The 15,333-nt window shown below is 55.0% G+C and overlaps 8 protein-coding genes and 1 non-coding gene across 9 annotated transcripts; 3 read left to right on the forward strand and 6 right to left on the reverse strand.

Annotated features, from left to right (window-relative positions):
• Positions 1-651: 651 nt before the first annotated feature.
• On the forward strand, positions 652-1,298 carry DACRYDRAFT_24321 (uncharacterized protein; the record flags this gene model as incomplete). The annotated part of the gene is made up of 3 exons (XM_040773641.1): positions 652-760; positions 812-1,083; positions 1,146-1,298. Coding segments are annotated over exons 2-3 (235 nt in total), but the record flags the coding sequence as incomplete, so codon positions are not given.
• DACRYDRAFT_110647 (uncharacterized protein) lies at positions 1,294-3,764 on the reverse strand (the record flags this gene model as incomplete). Its single annotated transcript, XM_040769096.1, has 4 exons — positions 1,294-1,383; positions 1,415-2,030; positions 2,085-3,614; positions 3,691-3,764. The coding sequence occupies 4 exons, from the start codon at positions 3,762-3,764 to the stop codon at positions 1,294-1,296; spliced, it is 2,310 nt and encodes a 769-aa protein (XP_040625647.1).
• An 816-nt stretch (positions 3,765-4,580) lies between these two features.
• DACRYDRAFT_118537 (alpha/beta-hydrolase) lies at positions 4,581-6,537 on the forward strand (the record flags this gene model as incomplete). Its single annotated transcript, XM_040770596.1, has 9 exons — positions 4,581-5,009; positions 5,062-5,341; positions 5,391-5,412; positions 5,464-5,540; positions 5,598-5,693; positions 5,743-5,921; positions 5,971-6,052; positions 6,101-6,218; positions 6,270-6,537. The coding sequence occupies 9 exons, from the start codon at positions 4,581-4,583 to the stop codon at positions 6,535-6,537; spliced, it is 1,551 nt and encodes a 516-aa protein (XP_040625648.1).
• A 177-nt stretch (positions 6,538-6,714) lies between these two features.
• On the reverse strand, positions 6,715-6,815 carry DACRYDRAFT_t51. Its single transcript has one exon. It is a non-coding gene; the product is annotated as a tRNA-Gly (tRNA).
• A 203-nt stretch (positions 6,816-7,018) lies between these two features.
• On the forward strand, positions 7,019-8,475 carry DACRYDRAFT_118538 (uncharacterized protein; the record flags this gene model as incomplete). The annotated part of the gene is made up of 6 exons (XM_040770597.1): positions 7,019-7,480; positions 7,543-7,618; positions 7,668-7,745; positions 7,793-7,851; positions 7,905-8,344; positions 8,408-8,475. The coding sequence occupies exons 1-6, from the start codon at positions 7,140-7,142 to the stop codon at positions 8,473-8,475; spliced, it is 1,062 nt and encodes a 353-aa protein (XP_040625649.1). The 5' UTR covers positions 7,019-7,139.
• A 373-nt stretch (positions 8,476-8,848) lies between these two features.
• Positions 8,849-10,089, reverse strand: DACRYDRAFT_118539 (uncharacterized protein; the record flags this gene model as incomplete). Its single annotated transcript, XM_040770598.1, has 3 exons — positions 8,849-9,715; positions 9,767-9,869; positions 9,929-10,089. The coding sequence occupies 3 exons, from the start codon at positions 10,087-10,089 to the stop codon at positions 8,849-8,851; spliced, it is 1,131 nt and encodes a 376-aa protein (XP_040625650.1).
• A 208-nt stretch (positions 10,090-10,297) lies between these two features.
• Positions 10,298-11,135, reverse strand: DACRYDRAFT_24322 (uncharacterized protein). The gene is made up of 3 exons (XM_040773642.1): positions 10,961-11,135; positions 10,671-10,896; positions 10,298-10,600 (listed from the first exon to the last, which is right to left on the reverse strand). The coding sequence occupies exons 1-3, from the start codon at positions 11,100-11,102 to the stop codon at positions 10,528-10,530; spliced, it is 441 nt and encodes a 146-aa protein (XP_040625651.1). The 5' UTR covers positions 11,103-11,135; the 3' UTR covers positions 10,298-10,527.
• A 1,434-nt stretch (positions 11,136-12,569) lies between these two features.
• DACRYDRAFT_57289 (uncharacterized protein) lies at positions 12,570-13,731 on the reverse strand (the record flags this gene model as incomplete). Its single annotated transcript, XM_040775429.1, has 3 exons — positions 12,570-12,955; positions 13,022-13,286; positions 13,345-13,731. The coding sequence occupies 3 exons, from the start codon at positions 13,729-13,731 to the stop codon at positions 12,570-12,572; spliced, it is 1,038 nt and encodes a 345-aa protein (XP_040625652.1).
• Positions 13,732-13,881: 150 nt separating this feature from the next.
• DACRYDRAFT_101783 (uncharacterized protein) lies at positions 13,882-15,223 on the reverse strand (the record flags this gene model as incomplete). Its single annotated transcript, XM_040767584.1, has 1 exon — positions 13,882-15,223. One exon carries the CDS (start codon positions 15,221-15,223, stop codon positions 13,997-13,999), a length of 1,227 nt encoding a protein of 408 aa, XP_040625653.1. The 3' UTR covers positions 13,882-13,996.
• Positions 15,224-15,333: the final 110 nt, after the last annotated feature.

A 15,333-nucleotide genomic window follows, 5' to 3' on the forward strand; every position in this document is an offset into this window, starting at 1 on the left:
CCGGCAAAATCGCGACATCTGCTCAGCCCCTCTACTGCGATGGGATAGTATCGTATAGTACCCTCAACCTCGACCCTCCTGGGAAAGTAATCAGGGAGCAGACCCCATATCTCACCCTCTGAGCATCTATGTGATCGGTGACCGCGGTGTTCCTGAGACATGAGATATATAACATCCAGTAAAATGCACTCTCTGAAACCGCTGTAAGGCACAGATGAGGAGGTGTATCGGGCATGCGGGGATGTCGCCGCTGATATGGGCCAACTGATTTGGACACGAAAGACGGTAACTAGACGACTCAGGATGCATGACAATAGGATTGTGACGGTGCGGGCAGTCCTAGTTAGACATCAATGTTTTCTCTAAAAAAAATTATCCACCTGTCCATACACGTTGTGTGGATCGTTGCGATAGTCGAGGAGGAGGAGGACAACCGGTAAGCGCCCAAGGGAGAACACGTGCTCAGGTCAGAAAAGCACGGCTCCTCTGAACGACGCGTCTCTCATTCAACCAGCCACCTTCCAGCAATTACGTTACCTGATATTTCCCACTCCTTCGTGGCAACATTTCTCTGCCTACCACCCTTCTACGCAGCTCATCTGTTTGTTCAATTCCTGGTCAGAAAATGCTGTCATAGAATTGCACTGGTGGGCCAAACGCCTGGTTTGGGGGACTAGGAGAGCGAACCCTCCCCGCCCATAGGCATTCATGTGGCGCATGATGCAGCACTTGCTTTATGTAGAGATTACTCTGTTCACAGGTGCGTCTTCTGGCTCGAAACGATTGTGAGCGTATCTCTCACTACCGGTAGGAGGGGTGACAGACAGTATAAAATCTGGATTGTTTTCAAAACAAACGCCTTTTACTCATTCCCGACCGATCCGTCGCCTGTCTCCGGCCCGCAAGAGGCGTGTATCGACCCTGTCTCGATCAAGGACCCTCTTGATTATCGGAAAGCTAATCAACTTTGCTGATCTTATTATCTGTCTTCTAATCTAAGATGGCCCCGCTCGCTTACTTCTCCGCGCTCATTTCTGTCACGCTCGCTATCTCGTCCGGTACGCTCGCCCAATCGTTTCCCAGGTGAGTTTTGAACCGTATCACCACGCCTCATCTATTGATACTTTGGTCACATGGTAATCTAGGCAAACAACTTCTAATATTGGCTGTATCCCACCTACGGCGATTCTCTCTCAGCTCTCTTCGCGTGATAACGTTGAGAGAGCAGCTGCAGACTCATTACCCTGCTCTACCACCTGTTTCAATGGTAACTATCAATATGCAGCCACAGCATTAGAAGGCACGGAGTGCATTTGCACAAACACTCTGGATGCGTCCCAAATTGTTCCCACTAATCCCGATGGCAGCTGCCCGGACGGTGATCTAACACTGGAGAGCACGTGAGTGGGTTTACCTCAGTAGCAGTGTTCGTTGACTCAGTACCGCACAGTGGTGCTTTCCCAACGATGGCAACCGGGTCCATCACCGCTACCGGCACTCTCGTGACTGACACGGCAAGCGCTACTGCCAGCTCGACCGCTGACTGTTTGGGCGGTCTTCTCGGCGGGCTTGATCCTATTCTGTGTGGCATTCTCGGTGGCGGTTCGGGCGGGGGTTCTGGTGGCTCGACAGACACCGGTTCTGCTGCGACAGCTTCATTGACCAGCTCCGGAAGCTCAATGGACACAAGCACGGGTATGTCGGCTACCGAAACCTCCAGCTCTGTCTCTTCGGGCAGCGCAGGTCCTTCTAGTACTACCTCTGCCTCGGGATCGGGGCCCACCACACTTCCATCTGGAAGTACCTCGCTCGGCTGCGCTCCACTCCCGGCATTGTTCCCTTTTGCGTCACAATCTAGGTTCACGGAAAAGATCAGAGCGGTTCTTCTAGACTGCCCTACGACCTGCTCAAACGGCGCATATGAGTACTCCGCAGAGGCCGATGGCGGTGCAGAATGCATCTGCAGCAATTCATTGGACGCGAGCCAATTGACACCTACCGACCCAGACGGCAGCTGTCCAGATGGACTGCTGAATGTTGTGGACACGTGCGTATGACGGTCTTAGAAATTGTCAGGTACTGACGTTCGGAGCAGCCCAGGCTCCGCTGGTAGCCAGACTTCCGTTGTCGTCATTGCCTCGTCGACCACGACCACAGTCTCCGGGACCGCAACCAGCGTCACCGCGTCTGGCACAACGTCAACTGTCACGTCTCCCACCTCCATGTCCGGCCCGACTTCATCCGCCGGGAGCTCATCGTCAGAGAGCTCTGGATCTCTCTCAGCTTCCTCCGCGCTCACCTCGTCTTCCCCTATGTCTTCATCGTCTGCAGCACCCGGCTCCTCATCAACTGGCTCCTCGTCAACTGGCTCCTCGTCAACTGGCTCCCCGTCAACTGACTCCACTTCACCACAGTCTTCCACCGCCTCTGCATCTTCTTCCACCTTTACCTCATCCTCATCTTCTGCGGTATCTGTGTCTAACACAGGGACGGCATCGTCTCCTGCCACGACCTCTTCTTCGCTCACGTCGTCTTTGTCTTCCTCCGCCACATCTTCATCCCCCCTCACCTCATCTTCCACCCCACCAGCCTCGTCCTCTGTCTCGTCCGCCTCAGGCTCCGTCGAGACCTCATCATCCTTGCCCTCCTCTTCATCCTCCGCAGTCTCCGCGTCGTCCAACGAATCGTCGCCCACCTCTTCCTCTTCACTATCCTCCTCATCTGTCCCCCCATCTTCATCGGCACCCCTCTCTACCTCATCTTCCCCTTCTTCGTCATTGCCTTCCTCGTCATCTCCTGCATCCCTCACATTCTCGTCATCATCTTCTCCCTCGTCGTCTGCTGCCTCTCTCTCTGTCACCTCCGCCTCAGCCTCAACACCATCTTCCGCCACAGGGTTCTCAACCGTGTCTTCCTCTACTTCCTCCGCCACTTCCTCATCCCCCGCCTCCTCGTCACTTTCAACCTCTTCGCCCTTCACCGACACCTCCACTTCTGCCTCTTCTTCATCTCCTGCGTCGCTGTCTGATTCTGTTTCATTGTCCTCCTCTTCCTCGGTGTTCTCATCTCCTGTCTCTTCGACTGCAACTTCTTCATCAGTTTCAACAACAAGCAGCTCGGCGGCGAGCACCGAGTCTTCCGCGTCCGCATCTAGCCCCGCGACGACCACTCTACCCAGCACCCCCAGTAGTACGGTGCGTACGCCTGCCTCGAGTGCCACGACCGAAAGCAGCTCGACGGCTTCTACTTCGTCTTCTATTTCTGCAGGGGCATCCGCCTCAAACACAGCAACCAACAGCCCTGCATCCATCACGAGCTCCACCACTTCTAGTTCCTCCGCTTCTTCTGTGATTTCGAGTTCTTCCGCGCAGTCCTCTCCAACCGTCACTGCTTCAAACACAGAAGGCACCACCTCTGCAACAAGCCGCAGCACCGAACAATCGGCATCCGCCAGTACTTTGTCAAGTGTTGATTCTTCTACACTCTCCGCAACCGACACCAGTAGTTCGACTTCTACAGTTCGGACCCCACCTCCTACCAGTGCGTCCCCGACGAGCACTTCTTCCGCGACCTCGACCTCGACCTCTTCTGCCGCGGTCCCCTCGTACACTCCTCTAAGATGCTACTCGGAGCCAACTCCTTACTCCCCTGACGAAAGCCGTGCCATTCCCAATGCAACGACTGGCGCACTTCCAGACCAAACGGTGGAAAGTTGCGTTGCCTTCTGCTACGATAGTGGTTATCCCCTTGCTGCCGTGGAGCATGGCAACCTATGCTTCTGCAGTGATGGAATTTACTATGGTGGCGCACCGGTGCCTGGTGGCGATTCGGCTGGAGAGTGCGATACGCCCTGTTCAGGGGATTCGTCCGAGATCTGCGGTGGTCATTATCTGTTCGATTTATACGCCAAGTAAGGCAATCCACTACAGACTGGGTTCAAACACTGATCGTCATGTCTAGCCCCTCGTTCCTGGATGAATTCTTCATGAAGTTCCCTATGGCACGTTTCCATTCTGAGAAGCGGAGGATTGGCCGTTACGCACGGGGCATTTTCCGTTCCTTTGGATGAGGCAAGTCTTGTTTGGGCCGTGTCATGCGCATCTTTCTTCCCCGGCCATCATCATACTCCAAGATCCTTCACCTTCAATATTGGAGGCGGCGGAGGTTTGCAAGCGTGTACCCATAGACATCTACTTATTCTGTCACTGCCGAGCTATTATGTTTAGCTGGGTACCCGCGGCCGCCGGATTGTTCCTTTCATCAGCCTCCGCCTTTCTATTTCGAATAGGATCTTTTCTCCTGCGCCCGCAAAGGCTTGTAACTGCTTGATCGCATACCAGGCTTGGACGGTGAAGGCGATGAGGGGACCTGAGAGCACTACTCTTCCCTCTTGTCCTGCATTATTAGTGCCTTGTGCTTCTAGGCAGAACCCGCGATCGCTTGGATCCACAATGCTTTGCGTGCCGCTCCTGGGCGCTTCAGGGCTTCATCTGCTCGTTGCAGCCCAATCCAGTTCGAAGCTGCTGAAGTCTGTCTATAAATGAGTACAGGCTTGCTCCAATGTTTCCAAAGACCTCGTTATGTATTCTCTGCCGCTCCAGCTTGCCTACGGGCTCTTCTCGTTCTTCGCACCTGCTGCTCTCGACAATGGTCTGGTCGTCCAGACTGCACAGGGACAGGTACAGGGCACGTTGCTCGAAAATGGAAACAGACAGTTTCTCGGTATCCCCTTCGCAGCGGACACATCCAAGTACCGTTTCCGGGCTCCTCAGGCACCACCCACGCACTCCCAGATACTCGATGCCTCGGGTTGGGGAGACTCTTGCCCGCCAGACCTGGGTCCTAGCGCCCAGGCATTCTTGAAGATCGCAGGACTTTTGGACCAGCAACTGAATGTTACCAAATCCGAGAACTGTTTGAATCTCAATATATGGGCTCCAGCAACGACTCGCCCCCAAAATACGGCTGTGATGATCTGGATATATGGCGGAAGTGGAAAGTTCGGCACGGTATGTGCATTGAATCTATCGATCAATCCAGAGTCTTAGCTGTGACATGCAGAGCAACACCCTTCCCTACAACGGCTCCTTCTTCGTCCGTGACTGGAACGACATCACCATCGTTAGCATCAACTACCGCACCAACGTCCTCGGCTTCCCCAACGCTCCCGGCACATGGAACGTTGGCCTGCTCGACATTGAATACGCCATCCAATGGGTGTACAAGAATATCGGGAACTTTGGTGGTGATCCGAATCGGATTGTCTTGTTCGGGGAGAGCTTTGGTTCGTTGGCTATAGACGCGTACACCATCAGGAACCCCACGGATACGATTGTGAAAGGTGACGATTTGTTCTCTTGATGCTAGACAGCGCTGACATGGGTTGACAGGCGTGATTTTGGAATCTGGACTGTAAGTAACACTTTCCCGATGCTATTCTCAATCTTATTCATTGCCTCGCAGTATGGCGCTGGACGAGTTCATCGCTCCAAACAGCACCCAATGGCCACTGTTGGCTGCCGCTGTCGGATGTGGAAACAGTAGGCGTCTAAGACAAGTCCAACGATAGAAAATGCTGACATGAATAATGATCACAGGCAACAATGTCATGCAATGCATGCAGGCCGTGCCGTACTCACTGCTGGAAGGCGGAATCATCAAGAATAGCTTGTCCTTCACTGCGGGTATTGACAGTCAGTCCACTACATGACCTCCGCTCCGTCCAGACTCATTGTTTGCCAGACTATACGATGTTCGCGGACTGGAAGTATTATGTAGACCACGGGATGTACCTCAGGGTGCCTACGCTCTTGGGCAACAACGCGAACGAGGGCGACATGTTCGTTGCTGCGTACGAGGCTACGGGGGGAACTCTGCCTGAGCATATCACGTTCGACGAAGCGAGCGCCGCTTGCACTGATGTTCGTTTCTTTTCGAAACCCGCTCGAGCTGCTGCTGAATAGAGAGCAGGTGCTGTTCCACTGCCCGGCTTTCCAGAGTGCCAAACTCCGGGTTGAGACCGGTGCCACCACCTGGCGTTATATCTATTCAGGTTAGCTATCTTATATCTTCTTCCAGGAGAAAAGCTCATAAATTGTAGGGGTATTTGATAATATCAATAACGGAAATAAGACTCTCCGAGCCTTTCACACTGCGGAAATTCCGATGGTCTTCCAGACGTATAACTTTTCCACCTTCACACACTTCCCAGCAACCCCGTGAGTCTCCTCCTTATTCACACACGTTCGCATTCTGAGGGCCTCACTCAGTGTGGAAATTTCTCTATCAAAGTACATACAAGGCGGCTGGGTCGCTTTCGCCCGTAACCCGTCCTTGGCCCTGGACAACTACAACTGGAGACGTTTTGTTGTGAACGATATCCTCCACCCTAGTATCAACGTTCTCGGTGGACCCGAAAACCCTGCAAGTGTGACTTACGAGAGAACTGCGGACCATGATGCGGGTTGCAGCGAGTTGGATGACCTGATACCTATCGTTCTGCCTATTATTAAGCATCTGAACGGTCACACGTTCTGAGCCCATCATTGACAAGCCTGTGAGAGTTAGTTAACATTGAATCAAATGGATCATGTACCCGTGTACCACAACGTTCTGCTGTTTCTTATTGTGCAGAGCACTTCTCTTCGAGAGAAAATCAACAGGAGACGCAAAACATTCGAGTAGAGGATAATAAAACATCAAAAATAAAAAACTTGCTTGGACCGGGAATCGAACCCGGGTCGGGTCGAAGCAACTGCACACTGCAATGCAATGCGCTTTGGCAACGACCCAGTATACCACTAACCCACCCAAGCTGTGATATAGACAAGGCCAGCCCAGACCACTCATCCAAATCTTAGAGGGAGGTCACGTGCCTCCGCCCCCCTGTCTCCCGGAACAGTCACCGAAAGGCTCTTTCTTATCATACACTGAAGTATCAATTCCATCAATCAATTTGATGGGATTTGATTGAAAGACGAAGGCAGCGGTCATAGCAACCGCCATCAAAGTTGGCTCTCATTCAAGTCTCAACAATTTTGTCGTCGTTTTGTCGTGTCTCGATCACCAGAACACACTCATCACTCGTGCGGCCTTTGACTCGCCCTGCAAGACACTATACTAGCCCCTATCAGCTCAGAATGGGTGTCGTCGGCAAACGAAAACGTGGCGATAACTCCGATGAGGACGACTGCGTGTACGACCGTTTCCTCTACCCAACAGACAGCGTCGCCGCCGCAGAGCGTGCGTATCCCCTCCCTCCCCCACCGAGCACGCTGGTCGGGCCCTCTACCTCCTTCACTGCTGTGAGGTCATTGGGTTATCATGCCATGGCCATGGAGGGAGATGCAGGTCCTAGCACTCCAAGGAAGAGAGCGAAGAAGGACCCGGAGTCGCCGCTGCAGGAGAAGAGGCTGGCAAGGTGGAAGAACAGTTGCCCTCTAAAGATCCAGGAGAGGGTGGAGAGGGTGATGACCCAGAGGTACGCCTGATCTGGTGTTGGGAGGTGGATGCTCGGCCTGTGCTAATTGAGATGGGTCATAGGTTCTATCTTGTTGATAGGGACAGGGAGGGCGACGAGCTCAAGGAGACGTTCAAGGTGCTTGGTTCGACAGGCAACGTATGTTCTTCATCTCCATCCCATGTACACTAGTTCACCGTCGTAATAGATATATACTGTCATGATCGACAAGATGCCCTCCTGTAACTGCCCAGATGCACTCAAGGGCAACCACTGCAAGCATATCGTACGTGGATCCCAAGTCTGTTTCACATTCCGCCTAATAGACGACAGCTATTCGTATTCCTCAAAGTCCTGAACGTCTCTTCCGAGTCGTCGTACTACTACCAAAAGTGCGTCTCTAACTCCCTTTCGCGGACAAGCAGCTACTAACTGGAAGCTGCAGAGCGCTCCTCTCCACCGAGCTCGCGGAGATATTCAACGCCGCGCCCTCGGCTCCAACCGTCATAGCCGCAGAACGTATCCGGCAAGCGTTCATACACGCTTCCTGTCCCAGCACGTCCGCCGCTCCCGCCGCCGCGGCAAAACGGCTTCCGCAGGAGGGGAACGACTGCCCAATTTGCTACGAGTCTATGCCCCCTGGCGAGGAGGAGGGACTGGTCTTCTGCCCAGCATGCGGGAATGGGCTGCATAGGGGGTGCTTCGAGCAGTGGGGGAAGACGCCCAATGGGCGCACCTGTGTTATTTGCCGGGCAGAGTGGAGAGGAGAGCGGGATACTGTGCCTGGAGCTGATGTGCTATACGACGGGAGGAGAATCAACGACGAAGGCTACATTAACATTGCCGGTCCTGCGGGGATCAGTCCTGTGAGGGATACGAGCAGCTGTGAGTCGTCTTTGCAATGTGTGTGCCGGGAGACATGTACGGAATGCTGACCCCGATGGATAGACTACAATGGGCCGGCGAGACGTGGATCAAGAAGGGCCTACTCGCCTGAGTTGTATGATGACTACTGACAGTGCCGTTCGTGCGGCTGGATTGGATTCTATACGCTTCTGAGGGGAGCACGTTGTTGTACACTCCATGAATAGTACAAAGAGATGGGTTTGAGGAGAGAAGGTTGATGATTGAAGAGCGACGTGTTTGCTTCTTAATATCATTCTAGTTAACGTTTCTATAGTCAAGTTCAAGTACTATAGTACAATGTCGGGAATTCCAATGTGCATAGTATTGCTGCTCAATGTTGTTCGACGTACTTCATACTCGGTGAAGCATATCAGGGCATAAACAGTGGTTGCTCCTGCAGTAGAAGTGATTGCATTCTATAAAGTATAGCACAAGACGGGTATTGACGATGTGAGGGGTATCCGACAACCACCTGACCAAGTGCTAAACGACCGTCTTTCCTTCCTTCCGCCTCTTCTTCTTCTCGGCTTTATCTCTCCTCTTGCCTTCCTTCTGCGTACTCTTATCCGTCAATAGTTGGCTGACGTCTTGAGCAGCTGCAGTAACCCCATCCACCTCAGCTGAGGTCGTCACGTTTGCTGCTGCTGCCCTCGCAGCCCTCCGAGCCTCCTTTGCCACCTTCCGGCGCTTCTTCTCTCGCTTTCGCTCCGCTCTATCTTTCTCCTCTGATTTCTCACGAGAGGTTTTACTCTTCTTCTTCTGCGTCGGCGGCTCGTCCAAGGCGGCTCCCGTCGTGTGCTCTCGAGCAGGCGCAGGTACGAAGGCAGCAGACTCAGACGTAGACAGCGGCGCGCTCTCATCCTTCTTGGTGCCCTTTTTCCGTTTCTTCTCCGGTTCTGGGGCACCAGCCTCCGGCTCCCGCTTGCGTTTCTTCTTCCGCTCAACGGTGACTCCCACTTCTACCTTCTCCACCTTCTCTTGCAAGACGACCTCACTCTCTGCTACAACCACTACTTGCTGCACCGCCTGCACCGTCTTCCCCACTTTCGCTGTCTCATCCTGCTCATCGCCGAAAGAGACGACCGGACCTCTAAAAAACCGCGCATACAACATCTTCCTCGCCGCTTCCTGCTTAGCCAACGCCAACAAACTCGCCTTGCCCCTAATCCCCACCCCCGTTTCCAAATCTCCCCCAATAACAACAGTAGGCGTCGAACTCCCCGAAACCCCGCTCCCGCTCGCCGGAGTCCCGAGATGCGGCCGTCGGTGGGAGATGATACCCGTTGACGTCCGGATGATGAGGTTTGCGGGCGTGGGGGGGTCGGTGTCTGTGCTCTCTGCCTGGGGGGGCTGGGGGGAGGGTGATGAGTTGTGCTCAGGAGGAGCTGGGGAGGGACTTACAGAGCCTGAACCTGAGTCCGAGCCAGAGTCGGAGTCGGAATCGGAATCGGAGTCACCCTTCGGGACTTTGATCACAATACTCTTCGCCGCAACCGTAAATACACTGTCCCCATCCCATCCCAAATCAGCAGTCCCCCCAAATCCCCGGAGTAAGGAACTCACTGATCCCAGAAAGGGAAGGCATCGTCCCTGTCCCCTCCGACGCCTTTCATCCCCTTTTTTTGGAGTGTCGTTAGCGGTTTTTGGAGCCCGCCGGGTTGAAGTGCTGTGCCTGGTCCGTGCCATCCTAGGCGGCGAAGATGGTGGTGGCTGTCTATTGGCATGGATAGAGGGTGAGAGGGACGGAGGAGAAGGAGGAGGGGAGGATGAGCACTGAAGAAGGCCAAAGAGAGACGGAGCCAAAATTTCTCTCGAGCAGACCGGAGCCGTGTCTCCGGGCGCTAATCTTCGGGCGCTAATCGGGTTCGATTGTCTTACATTGCCTTTTTCTGTGACGACACCTCCCTCATGTCGCGGCCCCGGACCGGAACGCAAAATCAAACTTATGTCGTTCATTCTACCTTTCTACCACATGATCCCATACCAGTACACTACCATAAATCCCAGAGCACCCGGCCCCAGGCCCATACCTCACCACCCAGAAGGCATCATACATAACCCAAACCCAAGAAAAAGGACATCACAAGACTCCGAGACGTCAAGTAATGAAGACCCGGAGTCGCAGGGGTATCGAAATCGATTCGTACAACAAGTCACCGTATTCATCGTGCGTCGTGCGCGGATGCGGAGCCCTCAGGCCTTGTACCCGGCGGGTTCGTAGGTCTCCGGCAACCACTGCTCGAGTCAGCTTCGTGCCCCCGCATAAACAGGGTAGGGTAGACTCACACTCCAGCGAATAGGGAACGTCCCCTCCCCCAACCCCTCCGTCGAGATAGCCTTGAACAAGTCGGGGCTCATATCCAAGCTTCCCTCCGCGCACCCGGGGCACATGTCCCGGACTTTGGCAACCGCAGTCGCCCCGCTCTGTGTGTTCTCGACGACGAGGAACCGGTTGCAGGCGCTCCCGGTGTATTGCGGTTCGTTGAGCGCGACGATCCAGTCTAGGTCTGTGTCGGTGTACCCGCAAGCGCCTGAGGGAGTGAGTGGTCAGCGAGGCACGCATAGGGCAGAGGGAAGGATAAGAGGGGAACGTACCGAGCCCGACGTAGAACCACGTCGCCCTTCCCGAGATGGCAGTGTTGGGATCTACAACCTCGGTGGTATACACGGGGTAAGCGTGCGCAAAGTGGAAGAAGCTGAGCGCGAGTGCGAGGGTCACGGCGAGGAGGGAGTACATATTTGTTCTGGGTATGGGTATGGGTCTGGGTATGCGGGTTGGTGCTGGGGCTTGGTGTGCTGAGTGAATGGTTGGATCGGGTGGTCTTTATATGCTGCAAGAACGAAGATGCGTGACAATCATTATGCATACAAGCAATAGGCAATGTACCTGATGCCTGCAATGCGCATACACGCAGCCTCAAGCATCCGCAGTCCATAATTGAAATGCACCCCAAATCACTCCAGGCCGCAAGCCCAAGTCAAGCAGTAAAGCCCAAGTCAAGCACCCTCATTCCTCACTCTACGGCAGCAACATTCACGCACACCCCAAAAGTCGCACCACTCTCTCGGTCTCTCTTCAACACGTGCAGAGGCGTATTCCTATCGCCGGTAGTGTTCCACTTGCTTCTTCGTACGCCACCGGTTCCCGTTCTCGGTGGCTGATGGACGGCTGATGATCGGGGATTGCTAGGATGGATCGGTTGACTGATCGGTTGATCGGTTGATCGCTCCACACTGACTGGACCAGGCCTGGACCAGTTGATCCATCACTCAATGCCCAACTTACAAAGTGACCAAAGCTCGGGAAATCAACTTGCTCTCGCACCCTAATCGCTCGACAACGTGCATACACGCACGCGTACATCTATTAGCTCGTGGCGCTAAGTACCTGCCTATCTAGATATGCCCATATAGACGTTCATTCATTCGTTCGTTGTAGTCTGCACCCCGGAATCTATTAATATGCCGTGGCGCCTACGGGACCGAAGAGATGGATAGAACCAGGACAAGAAAGGCACGTTGTGGCAATATGGGCTGATGGACGGCTGGATGTGGGCTGATATATGCAGGCTTGTCGTTTGACCGAGTAGAGGTGGTTGGTGAGCGAGGATCGGAGATGCAGTAGCAAAGTGACGGGAAGAAGCGTTTTTCTGTCGTGCTTGCCAATTGGGGTTGATTCTGCTTCTTGAATCGATTGCACGTGGTCTGTCCTTGCTTCCTAGCCAACTTCTGCAGTCGATCCACCGGCCAAGTTGATATCCACTTCGTACCCTCTCTTCGCCCCCACATGTTACAAGTGAAGAAATCCATCAAAAGATCCAGCCAAGAATGATAAGTACGCTCTCGACCTCCGGAGGAGATGGAAACTCGAAACGCTCGATTCGTCCTGCTGAACAAGCAAGTGAGGGCTTCGTGGGCTTCTGAGTGCATGGATGCATGAATGGTGCGCTCGAGTCGGCGTCATGTGGTCGTCATGTGCGCGTGCTTGGATATGGGCGCTCGCTGTATCGTCGGCGTATTGAGTGTTGCAGGCGATGCAGGAAGTGAGAGTGCGAACAAGTCGGGGAGGGCGTAGGGCGTGTTGAAAAAATTGACAAGTAGAGTCTAGAATTCAAGTCAGTTCCTATGCGGTAGTAAGGCAGACACACCAACCTCAGAGCCGTTCCCGTCGCTCACGTACCATCGCCAAACGTACCACCGACGACTAAGGCAACAACCCCCTCTTCCTCCTCTCCCTCGCCAATCTCTCCTCCGACCATCTCCCACGCTCCCTCGTCCCCCTAGCTCTCTTCAACTCGCCCACCCAACCGCCCCACCCCGGCCCCCTGACCGCTCTGTCTCTCAACCGCGCTTTCTCCCCCATCCGCTGGAGCACAGGCCCAGGAGGGCCCTGCGACATCCGGCGCATGCTGCGGACTGTTATTTCTCCCCGGAGCTCCCTCTGCCGCAGGTAGGAAAGCCGGGAGATCCGATCTCTCCGGGCTTGCTTGATCCTCTCTAGAGTCGCTGGGTCGGGCGGTGTGAGCTGCCTTGCTACGTCCGCTTCGAAAGACCGATCAATACTCTTCAAATGCCCCCTCATCGGATCCACTATTATCTCATCAGTGCACAACAAAACAGAGATAGAAATAGAAAAAGAGAGAGAGAAAGACGCACACCACTCCTTCTCATGACCGACCCACACCCCCTCCCTCAACCCCAGCATCTTCTCCGCCCTGACCTCATCCCCCACCCAGCCCATCCAAACCCTATATAGCGCATCCGCTCCCATCCTCCGCTCCCGAGCCTTAATCCTCCACCGGATCATACCGCTCAACCCCGGGGGCTGGGGTTTCAGTCGCGGGAAGGGCTTGTTTGCCGGGGAGGGGAGGACGAGCGAGCCTGTGAGCCGGGGCCGGTTGACGATGTCGTGCATCCGTTTCTGTGCCTTGTGAGTGGGGATCTGAAGGACAAAGAGGAGGGGAAGGCATAGGACATACTAGTTCGAGTGACTGGATCCATTCCCCTTCTACCCTGTTCTTACGGGCGACCACAAGCCTCTCGTAACGTTCCACTAGCTTCGTATCCCCACCCATAGCAGCGCGCTCAAACACCCGCGCACACCGCTCCCACTCCCTCAGCCGCTCCCTCGTTCCCTGAGGACTCGTCCCCCTCCGTTCCTCCCTCCATCTATATCTTACCCACTGGGCAAGCACGGGAGAAGGAGCAAAGCGCAGGAGACGCCTGTATAGCGCGAGGGTGGGGAGCCGGTGAGTAGCGAGGTGCCAGAATGGGATGTGTGGTTTGCGCAGGGCTAGGCGGGGGAGGAGCTGGGATAAAAGGGCGTGGGTGGATTGCAGGGTGGGGGAAAGGGGTGGGAGGGGCATCGCTGCTTGGGTGCGGGGTGAAACTGGGATGGATACGGGAATGGCCCTGCCTCGTGTGCTTGACAGAAAGCGCGTCGATCGAAAACCAAAAGCCTCGATCACTTCAATCATCACGTTCACTGACCCTAGATGCACGTGACACTATAAATACCCAGTCTAATACCGATACATTACGCAAGTGGTAAATCTACATGAAAGAAGAATTACACAGCTCTATTTTACCATAAGTCCAATAAACAAGTCCAATACAAATATTCTGCATCCCTCAAGCCCAGATACGAGAAGGATACGGATCTTCTTCCAAGAACCGCATCCCCCCCACAGCTGGCACTCCCTTCCCCGCAGGCTCCCACCACCCGCTCTCAGCAGCGAGGCTCTCCCTGTACTCTTGCGGGGTCATAATTTCGAGCTCTGGAGTGTCTGGGGTAGGCTTGGGAGGAAGAGGAGGAGGGCAGGGTACGGCGTGCTTCTGGATTTGCAGAGGGCGGGTCGTCCTCCCAGGCACGGGCTGCAAAATCGGAGCAGCGGCAGGCTTAGGTCTAAACCGTTCTGGGATCTCCGGTACAGGGGGGACATCCCCCTCCGCCCTGTTCGTCTTCTTCCTGGGTGGAAGATCCTGGAAGTATGCGCGGAAGATAGAGTGCGTGCGCAGGTCGTCGTACACCTTCTCTCGGGCCGTGGCCGTGCTCATCCTGGGCGTGGAGAGGTGGATCGAGCATTCTCGATGTAGGAGTTTCGCTTTCGGCGGGAGGGGGGGTGTTTCCTCCAGCGCGGGAGGGTCGAGTTGGCCCAGATGGACGGTAGGGGAGAGAGGGTGTGCACCTTCCGCCCGCAGGCGGAGCTGCAGCTTCGAGAGTTTTTCTCCCGCTTCCTCGAGCCAGCTCTCGACCTTCAGCAGCGTCTCGCTATTCGGCGACTCCACATCCAAGTCCACGTCCGCACACCCCTCGTTTTCCCCATTATCGCCCACATCCTCGCCCTCGCTGCTTGAGAGCGACCATCGGGCCTGATCAAGATCCGGGGTCGTACACAAGCTCTGGGGGTCGGACTGCCTTTTCCGCAGGCGGGATGGCGGGAGTGCGAATTTGTGCGACTCAGCAAGAACCGTCGGTAACCGAGAGGCAGGAGTCGTAGCCCTAGTAGTGAGACTCCACGTGCTAGGCGGCTCGGGTAGGGCTTTCACATAGTCCGGGAACCGTTGCAGCACTGGCCTTGTCGGTGACGCTCCCTGGTGCTCTTGACAAGGGGGCAGGACAGGGTATCGCACACATTCCCTCTCTTCCCTTGCGGGTCTAGGAGGCGAGGGCAACGGCTTGCCCCTCCCCTGCACCCTCACCCCCGGGCGGGGCGCGTGCGGATCAAATCGCCTCCAATAGGCACGGTAGAAGGTGTGCTGATTCCCCGTTAGCGCTAGGAAAGCATCCTGCCGCGCGTGCGCGGGGGAACAGTAGTGCACGTCCCCGGAGCTGATGCAGCATTCGCAGGTGTACATTGCGCGGCGGTTGGGAGGTGTAGTTGGCTCGCTGGTGCCTTGGCGCAGGGTTTGCTGGTAGAGGGATGGGGTGCTGCAGTGCTTGTGGTGGGGAGGCTGGTAGTGCGAAG

Source organism: Dacryopinax primogenitus (genome assembly GCF_000292625.1).
Source record: "Dacryopinax primogenitus strain DJM-731 SS1 chromosome Unknown DACRYscaffold_18, whole genome shotgun sequence".
Taxonomy (NCBI): domain Eukaryota; kingdom Fungi; phylum Basidiomycota; class Dacrymycetes; order Dacrymycetales; family Dacrymycetaceae; genus Dacryopinax; species Dacryopinax primogenitus.

Bases quoted from the DNA above. Each gene is read 5' to 3' on its own strand.
- DACRYDRAFT_24322 (XM_040773642.1), bottom strand. From the start codon at position 11,102: ATGTACTCCCTCCTCGCCGTGACCCTCGCACTCGCGCTCAGCTTCTTC. The intron at 10,897-10,960 runs GTACGTTCCCCT...TCACTCCCTCAG, and splicing joins GTGGTTCTACGTCGGGCTCG to GCGCTTGCGGGTACACCGAC. The intron at 10,601-10,670 runs GTTCCCTATTCG...TGACTCGAGCAG, and splicing joins GAGGGGTTGGGGGAGGGGAC to TGGTTGCCGGAGACCTACGA.